This window comes from Vicugna pacos, chromosome 32 (assembly GCF_048564905.1).
Source record: "Vicugna pacos chromosome 32, VicPac4, whole genome shotgun sequence".
In the NCBI taxonomy this organism is placed as follows: domain Eukaryota; kingdom Metazoa; phylum Chordata; class Mammalia; order Artiodactyla; family Camelidae; genus Vicugna; species Vicugna pacos.
Genome location: NC_133018.1, coordinates 15,257,940 through 15,282,155, shown reverse-complemented (window position 1 = coordinate 15,282,155; position 24,216 = coordinate 15,257,940). Strand labels below are relative to the sequence as shown.

The 24,216-nt window shown below is 44.8% G+C and overlaps 1 protein-coding gene, 2 long non-coding RNA genes and 1 other non-coding gene across 8 annotated transcripts in view; 2 read left to right on the top strand and 2 right to left on the bottom strand.

Moving 5' to 3' along the window:
• The window catches only part of CCDC60 (coiled-coil domain containing 60), a 224,351-nt gene that overhangs the window by 134,452 nt on the left and 65,683 nt on the right, over window positions 1-24,216 (bottom strand). For 3 of the 4 annotated variants that reach the window (XM_006204909.4, XM_072953087.1, XM_072953090.1), the window contains exon 1: window positions 10,549-11,075. The exons of the other annotated variant lie outside the window; for it this stretch is intronic. In XM_006204909.4, the coding sequence (XP_006204971.1) occupies window positions 10,549-10,638 (90 nt within the window). In that variant the 5' untranslated portion in view covers window positions 10,639-11,075. Of the gene's footprint in view, window positions 1-10,548; window positions 11,076-24,216 lie in introns of those variants that run through there. 4 annotated transcript variants of the gene reach the window in all.
• LOC140690906 (uncharacterized) lies at window positions 1,364-8,830 on the bottom strand. Its single transcript, XR_012066257.1, has 3 exons — window positions 8,617-8,830; window positions 5,544-5,705; window positions 1,364-1,726 (listed from the first exon to the last, which is right to left on the bottom strand). It is a non-coding gene; the product is annotated as an uncharacterized lncRNA (long non-coding RNA).
• Window positions 9,668-19,735, top strand: LOC140690905 (uncharacterized). Of its 2 annotated transcripts, none has more exons than XR_012066256.1 (4): window positions 9,668-9,700; window positions 17,904-18,058; window positions 18,759-18,984; window positions 19,405-19,735. It is a non-coding gene; the product is annotated as an uncharacterized lncRNA (long non-coding RNA). The 2 variants fall into 2 exon arrangements; XR_012066255.1 differs by lacking the exon at window positions 19,405-19,735 and adding an exon at window positions 19,151-19,371.
• TRNAT-GGU (transfer RNA threonine (anticodon GGU)) lies at window positions 16,990-17,061 on the top strand. Its single transcript has one exon. It is a non-coding gene; the product is annotated as a tRNA-Thr (tRNA).

The following is a 24,216-nucleotide window of genomic DNA, read 5'->3' as shown; positions in this document are numbered from 1 at the left end:
GGAGGATAGAAAAGCATGACTCATTTTTACTATTCACAGGAAAACCTTGAAAGAATGACAATTCACAAGAAGACAGAATTTTTTCCTCAATACTATACCTACCATCTTTCTTTGAAAAAAAAAAAAAACCCTGAGGTTGGCATTATACACACCAGAGCATGGGGGTGGGGGTTGGGAAGTACATAAAACACTGAAAGGTGGAATAATTATTAATTTTAGCTCAATCTCAGTTATAAATTCTGCACCCAGTCTTTATGGGCATTATCTTGAATCTTCACAAGATTCAATTACAGGTGAGAAAACTCAGCATCAGAGAGGTGAAGCAGATAGCCTAAGGTCACAGAGCAGCAGGAGAACCAGGACTCAACCCAGGAAGGACCCACGGCCCAGGTGCTAAGTCAACCAGCCCTGACATGAATTTGTCTGGCCAGCCAAGCAAGCTCAAGAATTGTCCTTTATTGAGACAATTTAAATCCCCAGCCCCGGAGCTTCAGAAAAAGGGAACAAGGAGGGATATTTGTTGGTTGGAGACAGGGAGGGAAAAGGTGAGGAGGCTAGTTAGGGTTAAAGAATCATCCAGACTGCTTACGCTAGTTTCCACGACCCTGCAGAATTTCCCCCAACTCTCACCAATGTTCCATTCCCTATGAGGATATCAGATTCAAGTTCTCTCAAATTCCTTGGTATCTGTCAACAAGCATTGCTTCCTGAGTTCTGAGAGGACTTTTTATAAAGGTCTAAAAATTTCAGAGAAGCAGTTTAATTAGCAGAGGATGGGACCGGCCAATAAACAATGACAACATGAGTGACAGTCATATGCTAATTGCCTCTCGGGCATTTTTCATCAAGGGCTCTTGGAAAAAAAACATTTTAGTCATGTCACCCTTTGGGCTGCCTTTTCCTGAATATATAAAAAATGATCATCAGGAGAGTCATCATCTCTGGAAATGTCAGTATTTAAATGTTTTAATGCTTGCTATTTTGGGGAGCGAATGGCTTCGATTACCTAAGTGGAAATATGAAGAGATAGCATTTAATAATCACCTACTATCTGCCAGGGGCTCTACTTAGCATTATCTCGTTGGTCCTCCCAACAACCTTACAAAGCCAGAATGGTTATTATTTCCATATGCGAGATAAAGATATTGAGGTACAGAGAGTGACTTGCCCACGGTCATACGCAGAGTATTAGAATGCTATCTTTATGTGTAGAGCACCCAGCATGTGCTTGGGATATACCTGTGAACAAAAAACATGTATGGCCTTTGTCCAAATGGAATTTACAGTTACCCAAGGGATGTGTTGCCTCATTGGCACACGGAGCTATCCTTGGTCCTGAGTGTAGAGAGTAGAGAATATTGAACTTCTATCCAGTGCCAGGCACTGTGCTAGATTCTGGCGATAGAATCATAAGCAAAGTGAGGTCCTTTCCCTCAACAAGCTCCAAGTCTAGTGGTGGAATCAGACAAATAAATAGGCAGTTTTGGTGTGGGTTCTTTTTTTTAAGAGAATAAAAAATTCAGTGGGTCAGAGCTTGGATTCAAACTAAATCCATTTAACAAGATATTTACCCAAATTATTCAACCCAATTAAGCTGTTTACGATTATCAACATCTCAGCCACACACACCCCAGAACCTCATTCCTCATTAGCGGTGCCTGTCTTCCTCACTGTCTTATCTGGCAGGTCTTGGCAGTGTATTGACCCAGCATCAAAATATGCCTTTCTAAAAAAAAAAAAAAAGTGACTCTAATTAGAAACAGCTTATAAATCTTCATTGAAATGAGAGCAGTTTTTAGAAAGATGTGTCTAAGCCACAGACAGGGTTCCCCCCAACACACCCTCCCTCTGCCACCCTAACCTCATTCTTAGCTGTGTTTCTCTTCCAGAATAACTCATTTGCATATTTTAGCAAGAGCTCGAGAAAATGTAAATGTCCTTGTCTGTGGTCATGGGGTGCAGTCACATTCTTGTTTGCTTTGCCTACAGCTAAAACTAGCTCTTTCCTTTTTCTGCCAGAGACTTTGGAATGTACTGTTTAAAAACTGTACCAGCAGATGTCCCTTTTAGAGAGAGGCTTGTCTACTGCCCCTTCTTACTGGCGTTGTCCAGGCTGATCTTAAGAGCATAGGATCTCTCTCGTTAGTTGATCTGGGATTCAAATCCTAACTCCATCGCCTCCTTGCCTGGGTGTCTCTGGGCAAATCACAAAACCTCTCCAAGCCTCCAGGTTTCCTCATTTCTACAAATAGGGGTAATGATAGTGTCTGCCCCACAGGATTGGGGAGTTAATAATATATTCAGAACACATAGATGCACAACATTGATGCTTAATAAGTTGTAGCCATTATTTGCTTTCTAGAGCCATATGACAAGGAGGGATCCCCCAAATTGCCAGGTTAGATTTCCTGGTTCTGCAGAGGCATATGAAGAAGCCAGAGAGGTTAAGTGATTTGTCCAAAGTGATACAGCTAGATACTGAGAAAGATGGTATTAGAACCTGACCTCCCAATTCCAGGTAAGGGGCGTGCCCACCCCACCACTGTTCAGAGCCCTGGAAACATCTTGCCATGGAAAACCAGAATTTTCAGGGTGATGGGGGGAGAGTCCTCTAGAAGGAAGAAGATGGAAGGCAGAAGTAGACCAAGTAATGAAAGATGAGGGTGGAAAAAATTATCAGAGACCAGATTATGCAGAGCCTTTTAAACCTTATTAAAGATATTAATCTTCATTTTGAGGGCAACGGAAGGCTGTTAATTGCTTTAACCAGGGGAATGACAATGTTACGCTGGCACTGAAAGGGAAAGGGCTGGAAGCAGGTCAGGTTGAAGGTAAAGAGGGCAGTTAGGAGGCTGGTGGAATAGTCCAGGCTAGAGTGAGGGCATCCTGGATCAGGTAGTGACTGTGCGGGAGAAGGCAGTGTCCATAGAACATCGGCCCCGAGGCAGCTGATTGAACATAAGAGGTGATGGAGAGGAAGAGACTGAAGATGAAGCTTGGGTTTCTGGCTGAACTACTGGGTACCCAATGACATCATTTATTTAAATGGAGAATCTTTCACTATCAGATAAGCATTCAACTGGGGAGAGGTATTCAGGGCTTCAGTAGTCCTATACTGCCATGGTTCTCAACTGGGGAGGATTTTATCCCCCAGGGGACATTTGGTAATATCTTGACACATTTTTGGTTGTCATAATTGGCATCCAATGGCTACAGGCCAGGGACACTACTCAACAACTTACCATGCACAGGACAGCCTATCAGCCCAAAATGTCAGTGGTGCTGAGGTTGAGAAACCCTGCTCTGATGAAATTCCAAGTCTTGCAAGAAGTAACACAGACTTTTCTGACTATTGAACGTTTTAATGGGAATTCATGGGGCTAAGTCCTCCCTAATTTGACCACCCTCTGGGATAGAAACTTCGGTAGCTTTGTGTATGGAGAGGCAGAGTATGGAAAGATTTATCCACTGGGGCTCTGTGGGAGAGCGTTTTGTCAGACAGGGTCCCAAGAGAGAACTTGTTCCTTGGGGGAGGGTGGCAATATGCACTCCCTGACCCCGACATATTAGAAAATAAGTTCTAGCTGTGGTTCAGTGTCAGTGTCACCCTAACCTACATCCAGCCCTCACTGCAGAGTCAGACCAGATGGCTTCAGATGCACCTTTCTTCCCATGATAGAACTTGTTTCTATCTCCAAGCTTCTATATATTTTTCACCTTTCTTTTTGGCACTTCTGATTTGCCATCTTGATTCATGGTTATTTAGGAATTTGCTCTCCAAAAGAATTATGGGTTTCTTGAGAGAAGACCCCAGGTCTGATCCATTTTAGTGCCCTCGAAACATTTGTCACATATATTTAATGTACAACTCAAAAGGTGACCTTGACCCTGTACCAGGTTGCAATGGGGGCATTGCTCTCAGTCCTTTCTGTCACTGAGCTACAGTCAACCACGGAGCCCTTGCAGCCTCTGACAACGCTGTACCCATCCCAGAAACCACCTGCACTGTGCAATCGTCCTACTTTGTGCAGTTCACATACCCCAAGGCACTTCCAGGCTTGCAAGGAGCTCGCCAGACGCAGCTAATTTTCGAGTCATTAAATAAAACTGCCAATTGTGGAAACTCCGATTTAGACAGAAATACATTAGATCGAAATTGGGCCCCGCCAGAAATTTCCCCAGCGGAGTTTGAAAACAGGAATTTAGAAGGGAAAATGCCACCACCTCATGATAGAAGGTATCCCATTATTGGTGATTATGATTTTGAATTTAGCTGTCAGAAAGATCTCCAAGAAAAATATCTTGGTTTATTCAGTCCAGGAAAGGTTTAATTGGCTTCTGTCGGATTTTATATAAGTGCTGCTTGCCACTGAACCCCAGGTGGATTCTGCGGATTTTGAATTTAACAGCTGACAGCTGAGTCTTTAGAGGCTGCAGGGATGATAAAAGGGGGTCAGGAATAGGTCTCTTTCTAGAGTCGTGCAAAGGCTTGTCCAGCCAGAGATCCTTCGAGCCCCCTGCTCCCCCTAAATGGTGAAAACAAGAAAGGGGCACAGGAATAAAGGTGGCACACACGCCACGGTCCCGGTCGGCCCTCTCTTCATGTCATTCCCTGTATTTTTCAGTTTCATGAAGAGTGTCCCATGTGATTGTTTTTTTTCACTTCTGTGTCCTCAACACATAGAATCATGCTTAGCACATACTAGGGGGTAGGTAAATATTAGCTGAATGAATGAGTGTTTCCTTCGGGGACCTCTACCCTTGCCCTGACCCCCACAGTCCTTTGGTGGATTCTCTGCTGTTTTTTTTAAAGTATCTCTAGGGACAAGTGCCCTTGAGATTCCTGAGAAGTTGTGGTGCAGGCCAGGGGATGCCTCTCTCTTTTAGGCTGCTGTATTGTTTGGAATCCCCAATGTCTCATTTTTTTTTTTTTTTGTGAAACCATTTGTGCCCGTCACTGCTGGTTAGTCAACCTGATACCCATCTCCAATACCTTCCCCTCTCTCTGGCCCCTGCTTTCCACGCTCAGGTTAGAAACACTGTCCCAGCCATTCCTGGCAGTTAGAAAAGGCAGTGACACTGCTCTGGCAAATGAGACATAAGATGAAGTATGCTGGAAAGTTCCCTGGAAAGCCTTTGCCTCATGAAAGGACAAATATAGTTCTTATGTTCTATTTTTTCCTCTTTCTGCTGGAATATGAATGTAATGGCTGGAGATGGGACAGCCATTCTATGACCATGAGGGAAAAAGACCTGCCAGTCCTAACATTAGTGAGCTCCTCTGAACAAATGCCAGGAGGTATACACCTCCAGATCCTAATTGATTCAAAGGGTTTTCCATTTTTCTCACTTCCTTCTTGTTCTCCATGAAACTCAAACATGAATAATGGGATTGAGCTGAAAGTTAAATCCAGGGGACTCAAATCATGCTCAGGGGCACTCCCGTTTCTATGACTAGGACTTTTTAACTGGGCCAAGCATTTCTGCCACCAGGATGAACTCTCCTGCGAGGCAGCTCCTCCTTCATAAAAATACATACTCACACCAGTTCTTACAAATATCTCCAGACAGGCTTCCTCTCTTCCATCCTTAAACTGGGACTTGGCCTCACTAATGATAAACCCCCGACTCTGAGACTTTACAGTTGATATTCAGCTTCCTCCAGACTTCATACCTGGGCTGTGTCTTCAAAATGGTGATGGTGGCTTGTGTGTGCAGAGAAGAGAGAGGAGCATAAGTAACGATTGTAGGAACTGTCATTACTTAAGGGGGAGTTAACTGTGTACCGAGAGTTGTGCTCAGTACTTTAGGTGCTTTATTTTATTTAATCTTTCCAAAAGATTTCCCAAAGATATGGTGGACGCTATCATCATTCAACCCATTTCACAGAACTTCATATTGGCATCAGAAAGGGGATTTGAGCCCACCACGTCTGATTTCAAAGGCAGAGCTCTTCCCTCGTCACAAAGCTTGCATCCCCCATCAACTAGACTCTGATCATGTTTCTTCTACCGCTCACCCCCCTCCCCCGCCCTCCCCTCCCAGGCTGAGCAGCTGCCTCTGCACAGAGGAGACAAAGGGCTCCTTCATTTGGTCCAGCGTAAAGAAAGTGCCTACAGCCTCTTCCTGTGTCAGGAGGTAATGAACACACGACTTCCGTGCAGTCTGATTTATCACGGAGGGGAGCCGACTGTCACGTGGGCCGGCAATTAGACACAGCAAGACTCGCCAAGGCAAGCATCACAAGCCCAAAGCGTCAGGGCAGAAGAAAACAAAACAAAACAACTTGAATTCTGCAATTGTCTCGATGCTGTAACAATGGAGCCAAAGGATCCTTTGGAGAGAGGAGAGGCCTCACTTTCCCGACCTAATTCACAAGTGGCATAAAAATGAAGGTGCAGCTGGCTGGGATTCTTCTAAACTGAATTTCAAGTGGGTTGTTAGATCTTTTATTTTCAGGATAATGAGTGATTCAGTGATTCAGTGCAGGGGACATAGTCTTCCGTGATTAGAGGCCAGAGAAATTATCCAGTGCTGAGCCCACTTCGAACAAGGACTGATGACGCACCACTTACCTCTTCAGGCCACAATTTCTCCTATCTGGACAGAGAGGAAAATCATTTCATGCTCGCAGTGGAAACGTATTATGCTGAAAGTCAAGGTTTTTCTTGTTGGGGGAAATCTTTCCTTTGTTGATTTCAGGAGGCCGGGCTGGATAGTGGGCTGAACTTCTGAAACCTTCCCTGGGCAACTCCATTCTCACCATAGGGGTGGGTGGTGGGGGATGGAGGGTACATGGGAGGTGATGGGGGTCAGAGATGCTCAGTCCAAGATCTTCTATATACATGGGATTCGGCAGAGTTTGCCCCCTTCTCCCCGAACCTGCCAACTTTCAGCACAGAACTTGACGCTGGAGCTCTTCAAGCCTCAGTCTAGTAACTACACCTCCATCGCAGAGTCAATTCAAAGATTAAACAACACTGTCATAATGGCTAACGTTTCAGAGTATTTAGCTTTACCCGTATCAGCTCATCTCATCCCCACAAAACCCTAGGAGACGGGAGCCATTTTTCAGCTAGAGTTCATCTCTTCTGAGATGCACATTTTCTTTCCACATTTCAGCATCTCTGAAACTCAGACGCTTCTTATCATTGAAAGTAGGTGATAGTTGAATCAGTAGACTTTTCTTTCTCCGGGGCACACACAAGAAATTATGATGCATCTTGAAGGAGACGAGGTCTTAGAGAAAATACAATGCGCCCACTTCACAGAGGAGGAACCTGAGGCACAGAGAGGCACTGATTTGCTCCAGGCCCCATAACATGGTTGAGTGACAGAGCTGGGGTCTCAAGCCATGTTGTTTGCTGAAGAATCTGCTCTTTTCATCACTGAGCTAGGGTATGAGCAAAGTACCCAGTCTAGCTCCCAGCTCTTTCGGGATCTGCCCAAGTTAAGGATGCTTCTTTTTTTCTGCCACCAAGAGACAGAGCTTGTATGAAGGGTTCCACACCTCTGTAGGTTTTGCCAAATGCCATTCCTGCATTTCCATTCTGGGACACGGAGGGGGACGTTCTCAGTGCCCCTCTTTTCTTCAACCTTTCTCGAAGAAGAAAATGTGGGTCCACGGTAATCTACACGTGCCCTGCTGCCTCCCTCCCCCTGGCTAATCCCATCAGACTTCTCTTTTACTTCCTCTGGAAAAAAAGGAAAAAGGAATTCCCTAAACAGATTAGGGAGCCCGATTTAGGGCCAACTAGAAGGTTTCCTCCACAAAAGACGTTCAGATTTGCATACATTAAATTCCCTCCATTGAGAAATTGACAGGAAGACGCTGTACAAGGAAGGGTGCCGCTGTAATGCTAGTTTTGATAAAGCAACTTCCATCCCCGTGAGAAGGAACACGGCTGGCATCAGAGAGCTTCAGGACCCTTCAGGAGGTTTCCCCACCAAGTGTCACCCACTGCACGAACACACGGTGGACTCATAGTAAGTGGTCTCATCCTCCTCCTCCAAAAAGCTGGATCCTTCTTCGGATCACTCCTCACTGGACACTTACCTGGCCGCCCTGGCATTTGTTATTCGTCTGCCCACCCCCCACCCCCACCCAGCACACCTGAAGATGATTTGAAGCCAGTGAGCATCCCTTACACCTTCTTTTTGTATCCCCTGTGGTGCATGCTAACCACTGTCTCTGTCTGATTAGTACGGTGAGGCCAGGAGAACTTAACTCTGGAGCCAGAGTGCAAATCCTCACTCTGTTCTTTGCTGGCTGCATGTCCTTGGGTAAGGGACCTGTCCTCAGGTGGCCTCAGTATTGCCTCCTATCTCATGAGGAGATAACAGTTCACACCTTGAAGTGTTGTAGATGGTTCCAAAACATTCCATGGGAAGACTTGAGCTCAGAGCGTGGCATGTGGGGAATATTTAGGACACACCAACTCTTGGCATCATTACCACCACTGTTAATAGGGCGTTAAATAAGACTGCAATTTGTTACTAGTGTGATTTACACCAGAAGTGGCTCCTAATTGCTACACATCTTCTTGTGACTTGCCACTTTCTAGAGAGCCTGGTTTAATCAATGCTTTACGGTAGATCTACAAAGTTGAAACTTACAGAGGTGTGACACTTCAGATGTGAGCCAGGGACACCCTAGGGTCTTCATTATTTCCTGGACAAGGGTGCGGGGGCAGCAGGATCTCAGTGAGTTTTGTGCCTGAGGTCTTGTTTATTCGGCAGTTCCCTGGAAGCCTTCTTCCCTTCTCTGGACCTCCCTGAGTCCCACCTACCGTCCTCTCAAGAAAGAGATGATCATTTCCACTTCTATATATCTTCCTCTACTTCCTTTAATTTCTCTGTCCCAAGATGGAAAGCTCTATTGTATTTACTTAGGTACATGACTTCTTCCCTCCCCATCCTGACACACACTCAAATACACACACACACACACACACACATCTGAGTTAACTGTCTTTCTCAAAATTCCCACAACACCCAATGATACATCCCTACCACATCATTAGCCACCCTGCATTATAACTACTGGTTTTTTTTTTTTATCGCTTTTACTTCCCATGCCAAACATACACACTACCAAGTTTGAACATTTTTAAGGCAGTCACATTTTCTCCAAGAGCAGGTATTCAGCCCATAACAGAAATTCAAAATAAGTATTTGTTAAATGAATGAAACAAAATATAATGAAAAATCGAGGAAGTGTTAACTACGTGTCAGACACTGTTCTCAGAGCTGTGGATGTATCACTGAATGCTCACAGCTGTCCCAGGAGGAAGTATTATGCTATCCCCATTTTAGAGATGGCAACACTGAAGCAGAGAAGTTCTGTAACTTATCCAAGGTCACAGGGCTGCTAAGAGGCAGATTAGGGTTCAAGCCAGGCTATCGGGGTCCTCGGCCCATGTGCTCACACTTCCCTCTGCTTCTGAAACATCTACCTCATCCCTCATTCCTTCCCTCCTTCTCTTCTACCATTACTATGCTGGGAAGGTCATTCCCAGAGGCGGCTGCTCTGGATAAAACCCACTGCCGTGTAGCATTTTGAGATGAAAGGAGACACGTAAAGACTGCATCATTCAGCGTGAGCTCACAAAGGGGGCTGAGTGATAAGGGGTGTATAAAGATGTGTTGATCCTTAGAAAACAGAAGCGCAGGAACACTTTGGACCAGCACATAAGCACAGGTGAGTTTTAAGCTCTCTTTTGTGCACTGACTACTCCCCCCTCCCCCCGACACCCTCCATTGCCTTTGACCCCCTCTCCCACTGTTTACCTACCCTGGCCAATTAGTGGTGATACAGGGGTTTGCAGATACAATGACAAAGACACACTTAACAAAGACACACTTAACCAAGATATAACTGGCCTGCCCAGGTACGATCAATTAAAAACAGAAACAACTTGACCCCAGCACTGAACACATACTGATTTTTTTCTTTGTCTTTCAAACCAACAACAATATTTGTCATGTATACACATTATCAAGTGTTATCATCACTGGAAACAGTTTCCATATCTGATAGTCCTCACACCATCTCTGCCCAGCTGATGTTCCCATCTCATTTTGCAGACACGAGGAAATAAAGGCTCTGAGATGCTAAACAACTTGTCTAATGTCAGTAGCTGGTGAGAAGTAGAATCAAACTTCAAACCCCAAAGTCTGACGCTCCATAGTCTCTCTATAAAGAAAAAGGAAACACATGTACCCCGAGCCCAGTGGATTTCTGAAAATAACTTCTGCGACGGCAAACCTACAATTCATCTTAATTTTTCCTGATGTTCTACAGTGTCATTGCCAATTTATTCCATCATCTTGGAATTACTGGCTAATAGGATGGCCCAGCTCACCGTTCTGCCTGGCGTTCTCATTCTTTACGAGAAACCAACCATTGATAACAACAGGCATGTGTCCCGACAATTTAATTACACCATGACTCTTTTCTCTTCCTCTGTCCCTTCTTGGTCTGGAAGCGAATTCCTATTTCACTTGGTTTTGAAAACATGATTATTTTCAGCAGAGGAGACGACTCACCTGTGTTGGAAGATCTGAGGCATAAAATGGCCAGAGGGCCCCCGAGATGGGGGAACTCTGTATCTTCTTGGTGGCTGGTACCTTGGTCATCTTGGAAATCCTTCAGGCTTAGCCTGTGCCCCACTCAGGGAAGTTTTTTTTCCCCCCAGAAACGTCTTACTTCAGCAGTCACTGGTGTGAGGGGCTCCAGTAATTTCTCCCCAACTCGCAAATCCCTGAACAGCTTTCTGACTGAGGAGTAATGGGAAACTGAGTCATTTGGGTTCTCCACCAACCGGATAAGGAAGTCCGGACAGCGTGCAGCCAGGCAAGCCTGGACTTCCTTCCTTTTTAGAAAGTCACAAACTTTTATATGAGCTTTTCCCCTTTGGGGAAGGGGATAGCTTTCTCTTCCATAAACCAAAATAAATTATGAACTAAAAAAATAAAACTCCACTGACAAAGTCTGAAGGAGGCCCATAAAGGGACCCCCAGATACCAATCCTAAGGTGGAGCTCTCACGGACAGGAACGGAAAGCGGCTACGTCTAACCGACAGGCAGGGGCCCACCTCGGGCGTTGCCTAGCAACGGCACGCCGTGGAGGGCTTCCTTATTGGCTGGGATTGGTAGGGCGTGGTCAGACACTCGCCCAAGCTCTGCAAGGGGTGTTGGCGGCGGTGGGGGTGGGGGTCGCGGGGGGGGGGGGGTGTTGGCTGGGCGGGCGCAGCCGGGCAGGGGGCCACATTCTCTAATCTTTGGTTTCCTCTTCTCTGGTTTGAGTACCTCAACCTACTTACAAACCACTCCCTCCTCCGCGCTGTCCTGCCACTAACCTGCTAATGACTTCTTGGGGTTGGGGTAGCTCAAAGTGGGCGTTTAACTCTGCAATTTTGTTAACCTGAGATTTCTCTCCTGTTTGATTCTAAAGCCTAACCTCTTATTCCCTTAGCTGTGTAACCCTGGATAAGATGCCAAAGTTTGCTGAGGTTTGGCTTCTATTGCTTTAAAATGTGCGTGTGTGTGTATGTATCACTTTACTGCAAGTGGTCAAGGATTAAAACAGGTAATTATGCAAAGGCCGAGCACATGAGGCATCGTAGTGGCAAGAATTTTTATTTCCCGACATCTCACTCCCAGGAAGAATTCGTCATTTGTGCAGTGCTGTGTTCATTTCACAGTCGGCATTAATACAAACTAATACTTATTGATCACCTGCTCTGTGTCAGCTTCTCTACTTAGCACTTTACATACATTAATTCATTTAATCCTTCCAATAGCCCTGTAGGGGTGAGTTCTGGCTTGGGGAAGATTTATTGTACATGTTCCGACTTGCATGCTTTATCCTTGGCATTATTTCACACTGGATCAATCTGACCCCTGTTTGATCTCTAACCCTTGAGCTGCTGAGGATTATGACGTCATCACAGCCACCCAATTACCTCACCTTCTCTTTGGAAGGCGTTGATGCAAGATGACCCTCCACAGAATACAAAATGCCCAGCCACACAGCTCCAGGTGCTGAAGCTTGGAAGTCATTATTTTCCCACCATTGTCTGAAGACTCGAGTCTGACCCTCCAGTTTATAGGAAGTTTTGGCTCCCCTGCTGCTTTTGTAGGCAGTATCAAGCCATCAGCAAGCGCTTTCAGAAGGATGCAGATAAAATGAATTGTGTTGGGAAGATGAGAGGGGATGAGAGAGACAAGATAGAATGAGAAATGTTCAGCCCCGAACAGAACAAAGGGCTATGAGGAACAAGCTTGGTAAAGAAGAAATCAACTAGTTTTGTTTGAGCCCAAAGAATAGGAAGAAGGTTTGAGCTCAATATGAAGAAATACACAGCAGAACATTGTTTTAAAAGGCATGTGCTCTGGAGTCATTCTGACTTGGCCACTGAGCAGCCTCAATGATAATCTCATAGGGTGATGATGAAAACCAAATGGGCAATCCACACGAAGCACAATGCCTAGCATAAAAGAAGTGCTCAGTAAATGTTAGCTCTTATTTCTTTGGTTATTAACACTCACCTGTCAGAGCCATGTGAGAATTGGAAATAGAAAGGGCTCTGGAATGGAAAAGACCTCTGTTCAAATCCTGGTTCTGCCATTTACTGGTAATGAGATCTTGATCATGTGATTCTGTCTCTCCAAGCCTCAGTTTCATCATGTACCGGATATAAATAGTAATGGTGGTGCCCACTTTGTACATTTGGGATGACTAAATGAAATGATGAAGGTATAGAGCCTAGGACCCAGTAAAGGCTCAAGGCATGCTATTTCCCTTTTCTGTTCATGAAGGGCTGTGTTCCCTAGGGAGAGAATGCGCTCTCCAGCACTAGAGGTGTTCAACCCAATAAGGTCACATTCTGAGGCACCAGGGGTTAAAAATTCAACCTATGAATTTGGGAGTTGGGGGACACAAATCAACCCGTAACACTGAGGTACCTCAGACTAATAGCTCACACCATGTTGGATGGATGTTGCTGTGTTTCCCTCAATTGAAAATATCCCTGTCTTCTTCTGTGACTTTTCTGGGGCACCCTGGGTTACTTCGGTGCATAGTTTGGGAACCACAGGGCTACAGGACTGTTTTCTATCTTTGAGCTGAGCAGCCTGTTCATGCAAGAAGTTAACACCCACATGGGCAGATATCCAAACTCTTGTTCCAGGGTTGGCTTCTGGGGAGCCCAAGCTAAGTCGATGTTGGCTGGGATAACCAGGAGGTCAGACTGAGTCAGGTCTGGAAATCTCCTCTCTCCCTCATCTCATTATCTGCACTTGCTACCTTCCTGGATCACCTCGCCCCATAATCACCTTACCACGGCTTTCACCGGTACATCTCTAGGAATTTCTTGATATTCTCCGCATCCCTTAACCACTGAGAAGCCAACGTGTTTTCAGATATGCAAATACATATCCCCCAAAGGGGAAATATTTGACAACTAAGATATGAAGTGATTGTTTAATTCTTAATTCCTTGTTGATTTGTGCAAAATGGGAACTGAAAGACGGGAAGCGACAGGCATCCTCTCCACCCACTTTGCCAAACAGAAAGGCATCTGAAGGGATTAAAAATAGATGTACAAGTAGAAGAAAAATCTGGGAATGTGTCGGACACCAGCTGGGGTAGCTGAAGTGAAATCTCAAAATCTGCTAAACACTCACATGTCAGTCGGTACTACATATGTCTGGCATTAAAAACCTATTGGAAAATTCATCATTTTCCGAAATCTTTAATAGACTTGTCAGGGTTGCTTCTAGCACCCAGAGAACTTCTCCTGGGGATTTCTACTGAAATGCTATCACTGGATGTACAAAGGATGGGGCCCAGGGCAAAAGGAAAACTTGGGACCCCCATGACACCTGATAGCTAGCAAACTCTTGATGAATTCCTGGCAAAATGAAATATCGCTGGATAATGTGTATTTGCCCCATCTCCATGGATTCCTGTACTTCATCAGATTGAAGCAGGATTACTGCTGGCTACATGCCCCACCCTGAGGGGGGGAGGCTGTGGGGCTCCACCCCCTTCCTGTGCTGTTCTCCAAACTGCCTTCCAAGAGAGGGCAACAGTGAATTTGAATCTTTGTAAACAGAGAGAAGAAAATGCAACGTTAACCTCTCTCTCCTCCCCTTTCTCTTTATTTTGGTTGACCAGGCCCAGCAATAGGGCACGTGGTGTGGCCTGTAGGAATGTTCTTGGTGAATTTCCCCCACTAGAGATTAGCCTATGGCGGAAGCTACCTCCATAGGTAATGCTTCCCATTTTTACATGCTTCATCGCACCCCCTGCTGGGCTGCCAGACAGGCTGGAATTAGGGGATTATGAATCCCGTTTTACAAAGACAGAAATTGGAGCGCTTGGGATTTCGCACTTTGTTGGTGGTGGAGGTTGCCTGAGCATCCAGTTTTATGATTCCAAATTCAGGGGCTTTGAGCACTGTGCGACACAGCTTCATGCTTAAAGGGATGTGTAGATGTGTGTGTGTGTGCGTGTTCTGTTCAGAACAACCCGCGGTTATCTTTGCAAGGCCTGCCAAAACAAGGCATTTCAAAGCCACCTGGAAGATTTTAACTTCTCTAGCCTTCTGGGGGAAACCTTTGCTTTAACATCCACATACAACATCTCCACCCCCCCCCCAGTGCCCCCATCCCAGGTAGGGAAACACTCTCCCACCAGGTATTCCTGTGGACTTCCACGTAGTTCACATTTTCCTGTTCAGTACACACTCTACCCTGCTTCCTACCTGTATGGGTAGAATTTGTGTCCCCCTCCCACCCCACATAAGATATATTCAGCTCCTAAACCCTAGGTGCCTGTCATTGTGACCTAACTTGTAGATATAATCAAGTTACAATGAGGTCATCCTGGATTAAGGGGAGCCCTAATTCCATGACTGGTGTCCTTATACACAGAGAGTTAAACTAGTCAACTCTTTCCAAGGCAGGTGACAAAATCTCAACTCAGATCAACTTAAGGAAGACAGTAACAATCACCATAGCCACAACAAAACCTTATTTATGGACTCAAAGAAATGGCATGTCTTGGATGGCAAGCCATCTGAATCCAGGCACACAAACAAATTTCATCAGAATTCAATCTCCTTCTCTGGGAGCTGGCCTTGTTTTCTTCTCTTCCAAAAAAACCTTTCCTTGTGACAAAAAACCCCCCAAAAAACCAAAACCAAACAAACAAACAAAAACCCTCCATCAGAGCCTGAGACACATCCTTCCAGCTCTGTGACCTGAAAGGAAGTCCCCTCTCCTTGAATGACCTATTAACACACACAAGCACATGCACACTCACATGCACACACACGCACATGCACACGCACATTATCTGGCAATCAATCAAAAATTACCCATAGCTAGGAGACAGGCCCAGATAACAAAAGATCAAGGGAAACAAGAAACAATAGAAGCAAACCCAAAGGTGATCCAGATATGAGACATCAGACACAAGCTTTAAAATAAGTAGGACAAACATGTTTAAGAAAATAGACAGATATATCATCAAGTTCACTAATCTTTCCTTCTTCAGTGTGTATTAATCCCATCCAGCATATTTGTCATCTCAGACATTGTATTTTTCATCTCTAGAAATTCAATTTGTTCTTTTTCAATCTTCCATGTCTCCATATAACATGCTCAATCTTTCCTGGAGCTACTTAACCACTAATGTTCTTGTCTTGTGTCATATCTGAATCCATTTCAATTGATTGATTTTTATGTTATTATGGGTCATATTTTCCTATTTGAAAAAAAAATGCCTGATCATTTTTGATTGGATGCTAGACATTGTGCATTTTACCTTGTTGGGTGCTGGGTATTCTTGTGTTCCTGTAGAAGAAGTTCATGAGTTTTGTTCAGGACCATAGTTAAGCTTGATCCTTTCAAGATTTGCTTTTAAGCTTTGTTAGGGAGATTTGCTCTAAGGTTAATCTTGCCATTACTGAGGCAAACCTTTCTGAGTATCCTAGTTAATTCCTCATAAAGTATAGGCTTTTACAGTCTGGCTAGGGGGACCAGATGCTATTCCTGGTCCCATGTGAAATTGGTTATCTCCCTCTAATCCTTTTGAGCAGCTCGTTCACAGTCTGTTTCCTCACATGTATGCACTGGTCAGCACTCAGCGGGAGGCTTGAGGAGAACCTTCTGCGGATCTTCCAGGTTCTCTTCCATGCAGCTTTATCCTCTTCATCACTCTTCCCTGTGAATTCTAGAAGCCTCGGCCTCCCTGGACTCCCAGCTTTCCCTCCTCCACGTAGTGACTGCCATCCCCTTTCCCTGTTTTGCAATCTGCAAACTCTCTCCAGTTAGTAAACTTAGGCAGTCACAGGACTCACCTTGTCTTTTTTGTTTCCTGTCTCTGAGAGATTACTATCCTTCATTGCCTGATGTCTAATGTCCTAAAAATCCTTGTTTCTTAGTTATTGTCTGACTTTTTTAGTGTTTTCAGGTCGAAGAGTGCATTCAATTCCTGTTAATCCTTCTTCGCCAAAAAGTTTATAAATGTATCACACAATAGCTGAAGTGAAGTACTCAATTGATAGATATAACATTGTATCAGACAGAGAAGAAAAGAAGATAGAGATTATCTCTGGAGAGAAGGGGGCAATGGTGACTGGGAGTGGGGGCCCAGGGAGGCTCTGTGCTGTCGATAATATTCTACCACTTGATCACGTTGGTGATTCCACGAGTGTGTTCACATTGTGAACATTAAATGCTGTACATTTTGAATTGTGTATTTTTCTGTATGTATGCTACACTTCAATAAATAACTGTATTGGAAATATACACAAAATGTTATGATAAATCACAGAGAAAAAAATGTGACAATGAGTGTGTATATGTCCATGAATGACTGAAAAATTGTGCTGAACACTGGAATTTGACACAACACTGTAAAATGATTATGAATCAATAAAAAATGTTAAAAAAAATAACTGTATTTAAAGGGGGTGAGGGGTATAGCTCAGTGGTAGAGGGCATGCTTGGTGTGCAGGAGGTCCTGGGTTCAATCCCCAGTGCCTCTGTTAAGGAGAAAAAAGAAAAAGAGAAGAAGAAGAAAAAGAGTACAAAATTTTAAAAAAACCAAATGCATTAAAACTATAAAGATGAAACAAAATCTCAACACTTGTTACTGAGGGTAGATCTTAAGTGTCACACCAGAATCCAATATGCTATGGACTTTGGAGTCAGAGCTGGGTTCAGATCCTGTGTCTATACTGAATATCTCTGTCACCTTGAGCCCTACCACCACCTGTATAAACCCATTTCCTCTACTCAGAAATGTATGAAACAGTAGTCCTTATCTCACAGGGTAGATATGAGGACTAAATGAGATTTTTCTATAAAAATATGCCAGGGACCTCTTAGGTTGTAAATAACTCTGAGTTTCACCTCAAATATCTATGAACAAAGAATTGATTAAATAAATTATGTTGCATTCTTACAATGGAATACTACTCAGTTATTAAAAAAAAAAAGCATGAGTTCACGCTATGTGTTTGCTACCAGATGATCCAGATGTTAGGGTCCTGGGAAGATAGAGGCAACATAGTCAAAGGGGGATAACTGAGAGTTTAATCAAGGGATTACTTCCAAAGGTGTAGGCAAAGTGAGCAAAAACCAAAAGGGGATTGTACAGTAATTCAAGATTGACAAGAGTGGGGAGCTGTTACCAATGCTAGACCTGAGGGACAAAGGGAGGGAGCAGTTAGCAGAATGAGAAGAACCTGCAGGAGAGGGCTGTCCAACGACAAAGCAGTAGCCTTCTGAAGAGGGAAGCAACCAAGCACAGCATCCTGGCATAGAGGGAGCAGGAAGGATAGACACCCAAAGCTCATATTCCTTCTGCCTTCTTATTTATTATTAGCACCTCCAATTGGCAAGGCCCATCTAGGTGCTACGGGGCAAGGGAGCCCACTGATGCTACAAGTCAGTCTCCAGAAGCAGAGCATGGTGGAAAAGAGTGGGGAACGGATGGAGCAGAAATTGTGCAGATAGAAAACATTATTCACCATCTTCAAGGTATATTAAGTTTTTTTAAAAGGGAGGAAGACAAAGTGTATCATATGGTAACTTTATTAGAAACAGAATGAGTGAGAGATGAGAATGATATATAGGAAATTGTACCAGGTGTTGCCTTGAAGTGGGGAATAAGAGTACATGGGAAAGATTAGGTGTGGGAGGGGGTATGAGTCAGAGCCCAGCAGGACACATATGGCAGATATGAGGAGAGTTACAAAGGGGCCATTCACACAGGTTTGGGTGTAATGGACCACAGGAGAAAGGGCAGTAACTGAGAGCTGGGATCAGTGAAGATGTGACCATTGCTAAGAAACAAAGGGAAGGAGTGGTTACCAGCCCCTCAAAGGAGAGAGATCATGTTGAGAAGGCTTCCTTGAGAGGAGCAATGACCTGTAGTTGAGGGATACAGCCAGTCTGAGGTAACCTTGCAGGAAGGATGCTAGAAACACACCCTGCTGCTCTCCTCTGATCTCCTGCCAGTGCCCCTCATCAGCTCAACCCACCTAGAAGCCTGAGGGTATACAGGACTTGGTGGAAAGTGTATCTGGAGGGACAAGCAGAAGATGTCTAGCATAAAGCGTAACTTACTTTACACTGGATAGCCTTTCATACTGTTTGAATTTTTTCCCTAACCCCTGTGCAAGCATGACTTTACAAATGCACAAATAAATGTCAGTTTCCATCCCCATTCTGCACACAGAAACAAAGAGAAAAGTGTTATCCTTTGAAAAGAAGAGGCTTCATATTCCTGGCACAAAGCTTGGGCACGACAGTTTCTTCCCCAGAGGGCTCAGCGTGCTAGAAGAGGCTGCTAGATTGATCATTACCAAGACAGGGTTGCAACGTCCATGTTTTTGTTTATCTGACCCCAAATGCATCTTTCCCCCCATGCTGCATTCTTCCCCTGCTTTTCTGAAGAGTGACAGGTAAGAATTTAGTTTACCACTATTGTTTCCTCTCCCTCTCCCCCTCTCCTCCCCCTCCTCCCCTTCTCCCCATGTTCTCTCTGTAATTTCTTTTCACAACTGATAATTTTGAACTCACAATTCAGCTAACCATTTGGGAGGCAATTTTCCCGCTCATCTCTTTCAGGCATCATTGTTTCGGTGGTCTGAATGGGGTGGCTCAGTGTTCAATTTCCTGACAATATCTTCCTTGAAGAGACTTTCTCTGCCTTCTCTGGCTTTGTCCTCTGCAGCTGTCTGCATCCTGTTCAAGGACAGCCTCAGGAGTACACAACGGTTTCTCATCTAGCAGTCGCTCGACTTCTGGCACTTTGGTACAAACTGTCTTTCTCTCAGCTTCAGTGGCACTTGTTTCTCAATAAAATATGCTCTTTCAAACAGGTGTTGAGGAATATGACATTTGGAATATATAATAGCTGTATTCTAAGCTATACCTTCAAAAGACAGAAGCTAAAAGAAGAAAAAGAACTCACTGAAGTGGAAAATCCACTCAAAGGATTTGCATATCCTCCAGCCCGACCACCCCTACTCTGCCCTACCCCTTACTCTGTTTTCCGATTTCCCAAATTTTGTTTGCAAATTTCTTTCTCCCACTGAACAATCATGAAATTAAGACAAATCTTTTCCCTCTTACTTTGACAATAACACTTGTTGATTGTGGGAAAACTAGAAAACACAAAGAATTAACCAGAAATAAAATTGCTGTTGTGAATATTTCTCTGTGCTGGGTCTATTTCTTCCAAATACTCTTTTTAGAATATACTGAGTTTGCAGACCATGCAGGGCCCAGGCCAGTCCTCTGCCCTGCCTCCCCTCCACACCAGGGGAAGTGAAGTCTGAGCATCTCCCATCCTCTGTGGACATCTTTCCATGCAGCCCTCATTGCCTACAAACAGCTGCTCGAACAAGAACTCACACACACTCCCGAGCACCTGCATGCATTTAAGGGCTTAGAATGTCGAAATCCCCAGAAAGAAGGAACCAGTTGCCGGGGAGAAAGCAGATTCATTTACCTCCCGGGGAAAGAGAACCAGCACTGGAAATAGTTGAACTTGGATTCAGATCCAAGTGTTGCCCCTCTAGCTGTGCTGTTTACGCGCCTATGAAATGGGGATAATCGCTGTTCCCGCTTGGGAGAGCAGTTGTGAAGATTAAATGACAAACACCTAAAAAGACGCCTAGCATGTTGCAAATACTCAGTAAATGACAACTACTGTTTGCTGCTACGCTGTAACTGTGTGTACTATTATTATTATTGTTATGTGAAACTGAGAGTTGGATGCCTTCAGATCAACAGAGGGGACCACATTCTTGACTGGAAGTCAATAGGGGAGGGGCCATGGACCCCTGTGGTAAAGCTTGGAGTTGAACTGGAAATATTCTGCCGTCTGTCTCAGTGGTCTTTTGTTTTAGGGAAGATGCTTTGGGTTCTGACAGGTGACTCGAGTTTGAAACACAGCTTTGACTTGTTAGCCATGTGACCTTGATCAGGTGATTAATCCCTCCAAAGCCTCTGTTTTCATATCAGTAAAGTGGGGATCATGATACGGGTTGCGGACAGGAATGGCAGTGACAGAGAACGGAGCAGGGAGCTTGTTACACTGTAGCTGCTCAGAATCTGGAAGCTTTTAATATTTGTTACTGTACCTTTTTTCCTAGACACAATTCAACCCATAACAGACGCTCAAGTGACCACTTCCAGGTTGCCCCAGGAAGACTGTGGGGTGTTCTGTAATCCCCACCCCAAAGGAGTACTCTGATGGACATCCATTGTTTTATCCGTTCAGCATCCATCTCCTTTCCTCTGCGCACAGCATTCCAATTTTTTGGAGCAGGGGAACTCACGACTCTGACACCCTCAGTCCATAAGGTTCAGATAGGATTGGCCTCAGACTCCAAAGACAGGCTTGGGTATGAGACCCAGGTCTAGCCAATGGGTGTATTTCATCCTCCAGTGGCACAGTGATTGGGTCAAGGGTGGGCACGTGACCAATGCTGGTCCAATGAGACTCCATTCTCAGAGCCGATAGGTTGGAAGCTCAGGTGTACCAGGGACCATTTTCCCACGGGAGAGAAGGCAACACCAAGAAAGACAGGTGGGAGATGTAGAGAGAAACTGAGCCTCATGACAGGCTTAAAGCCCCTTAATTGAGCTCTGACGGCTTCAGTGGTTGGCGTTTGAGTTTACAGAAGCCAACAGAGTCCCTTTTGGGCTTAATACCATTTTAATGTGAGGTTAAATGATTTGTAACCAAACACATGCTAACCAATGTAATTTTGCCTCCTCCCTGATCCTGTTTATGTACCTCAGTCATTCCTGGTAGCTGGCAGCAGGGACTTCACCAGGAAAAGAGAATTTCTTTCAGGCTTCCTGCCTTGTCTCAAAAGAGCCTGTATTACAGCCCCAACAGAGATGCTTATAATTGTCCAATGAGAGCAAGGAGCCAGGGTGGTGAATGTGCCAACAAATAATTCAAGCAGGCAAAACTCTCAGGGTTTGATAATTATGTGGAAAGACCTGAGATTTCTGTAAGGCAGGGGTCAGCCAATTAAAATTATCCCAGGAGCTAAGGGCATCTGAATGCTGGTTTCTGATAATCTTGTTTATGTCCTGGGGTAAATAAATCCGTCTTTTGTTCTGTGTTATTCAACTCTCAGCACTGTTTGTAATTAAAGGGGTGGAGGGTGGAGAAATGAATGAGTGCACTAATTGGCTCCGTTCTGGGTGACACAGAGTAAGACAAAAAGGTTCTCGTGGACAGGAGCTGGGGGTGGCCTGCTCTGCCCTGGGAAATGGTGATAAGACCCCAGGCAGCTGGTGATCAAGTGCCAGAGGGGCGGAAATCTGTCGTCATTAGCATGATCAGTGAGCACAGGCTGAGGCTCGGCTGGTCTGTGCCAGGGTCCTCCTGAGACGCAGACGGAACCAGAGTGAATGTGTCTGGTTGCAGAAGTTACCCCCCTGTCAAGGATACCCTGGCGGCACAATTACTCATTCTCACCCTCCACCTGCCTACGACCATGACTCTGGGGGTGGGAGGAATGACAAAATCAAGTAGACAGAACCCTGCTGGAAGGTCAGATAAAAATAAACCCCACTTACACGATGTGACAGAAAGAAGATAATGAACTCACGTCATAACAGATATCCCAGCGACCATATGTTCAGCGCTTTCTAAGTGTCCCACACTGTGTTGAGAGCAATACATACACGATATTTTTTAATGCTCTCAAGAATTCCATGTTATTGGCACAACTGTCTGTATTTTTTTATTTTAATGGAGGGACTGGGGATTGAACCCAGGGACCTCACGCATGCTGAACACATACTCTACCACTGAGCTATTTCTCTCCCGCAGGCTGCATGTTTTTGGATGAAGAAATGGAGATACAGAGAGGTGAAGTGACTTGCCAGAGGTCCCTCAGTGGTAAGCGATGTAGCGGGGGCCGTTCATACCCGAGTCAATCTGATTATAAAGCTCCACTTGTGTTGACTGCGCCCTACCTCCCCCGGGGCCTTTCTAGAAGTCTGCCTTGTCCCTCTATTGCTTCTTAAACATTTTAAATCAAACATTTTTAACTCTGGAGTCTCGGAGTATCACCTGGAAGATGAGGAGAACACTTTTGTGTAGCAGGGGGCTTGGATGCAAGCAGTGGAAACAGGTATTGGTTAATTAAAGCAAAAAGGCAATATTCTGGAAGAATATTATGGGGAGCTCACAGATCTCTGGTCTCTTCTGGTCCGGCTCCCACCAAGAATCTTCCAAATGGGGGGGGGAGCCTTCCCCAATAAGAAGGGTGTTCAGATGCTGAGGAGCTAAAACAGTCTCCTGTCCTGACTTTCTAACAGGGCTGTGTGGTGATGGATGTCTCAAGCACCAGTCATGACATGTGGTAAATGACCAGTGAATGGGAATTATTATTATTAATAATAATAACCAGAAAGAAGCAGCTCTGCCTGTGTCTGTGCTTGCTGTATAAATCCTGGGCCGCTTTTCCTGTGGGGTGATTTAGACTTCCCTTATGAACAGAGACATAAACCAAGCTAACGTATCCTCGAGACAGAAGGATGCTGGCACGTCTTCAGATGGGTCACTAAAGTATGTCCTAAATTGGGAAGAAATCAAAACAGATTGCATCTAATTTCTCACTGTTCCAAGCAAGAAATTGCCTTCTTAAGGGGAACATCATGACTTTCAGGCTGTTTGCAAATACAGTCTTTGTGAAGTGTCTTGTCTTGGGTTTGGCTGGGATTTCTTGGTTGGCATGTCTGCCCCTGTGGGTTATCTGCGTTTTCAGAGACAGGAGGCCCAATGAATCCACTTTTCTCGCATCTTCCTTATGCCCTTAGGAGCCTGGTGAGGCCTACTTTTCCCACAGTTGGCTGAATGGGTTCTTATAGAAAAACCATGGGCTTTGGAGCGAGGCAGACCTGGGTAGAAATCCTGACTCTACCGTATCCTGCTGTATAAGCCGAGGCGAGTCACTTTATCTCTGTGGAGTTCTGTTTCCTCATCTTATAAATGAGATAGTTATTATTTACTTCCCAGAATTTGTCGTGGCCAGCGATAACTTGGTTTTGCTCAGGGCTGCTGCTGGCCCCTCTGATACCTTTGTGTGAGTTAGGAAAAGGCAATCTTTCTAGCAGATGTTTCTGGGTCCAGGGTGTGTGGCTTGCTGAGCAGGGCACAGGCAAGCTTTCACTTCCTCTTCAGCCCGTCCACTGGTGCCCACGTGCAGCGTGCAACTGGACCCACTCTACACTGTGGCTCTGTTTTATCAGCCTATTACACTTTAACCTTTCTCCCTATTCCATCCCAAGAGGATGGGGATATAACACAGTTCTGGTCAAACCACCTGACATCAGGTGATTGGTCCACGGAATGGTCATGTGACTCAAACAGTCCAATAAGAATGTTTCCCCGGGGACGGATCTACACACATTGGAAGAAGATAGCACTTTACAGACACTCAGGGAAATGGCGGCCATGGTCCTCTTCATTTGGAACAGTCCTTCCTGTTTATAGTAGGAGGAAATGGGATGAACAGGCAAAGACAAACAGAGGTAAGTAAAAATGAGGGATGGAGAGAGGAAGTTTTCTGGAGCCAGCGGTGGAGGTTGGTTCCCGTGATTCCAAGCACTAATTCAGTTTTCTGAGGTACGTGAGTCCAAATAATTCCCTTTGCATGATT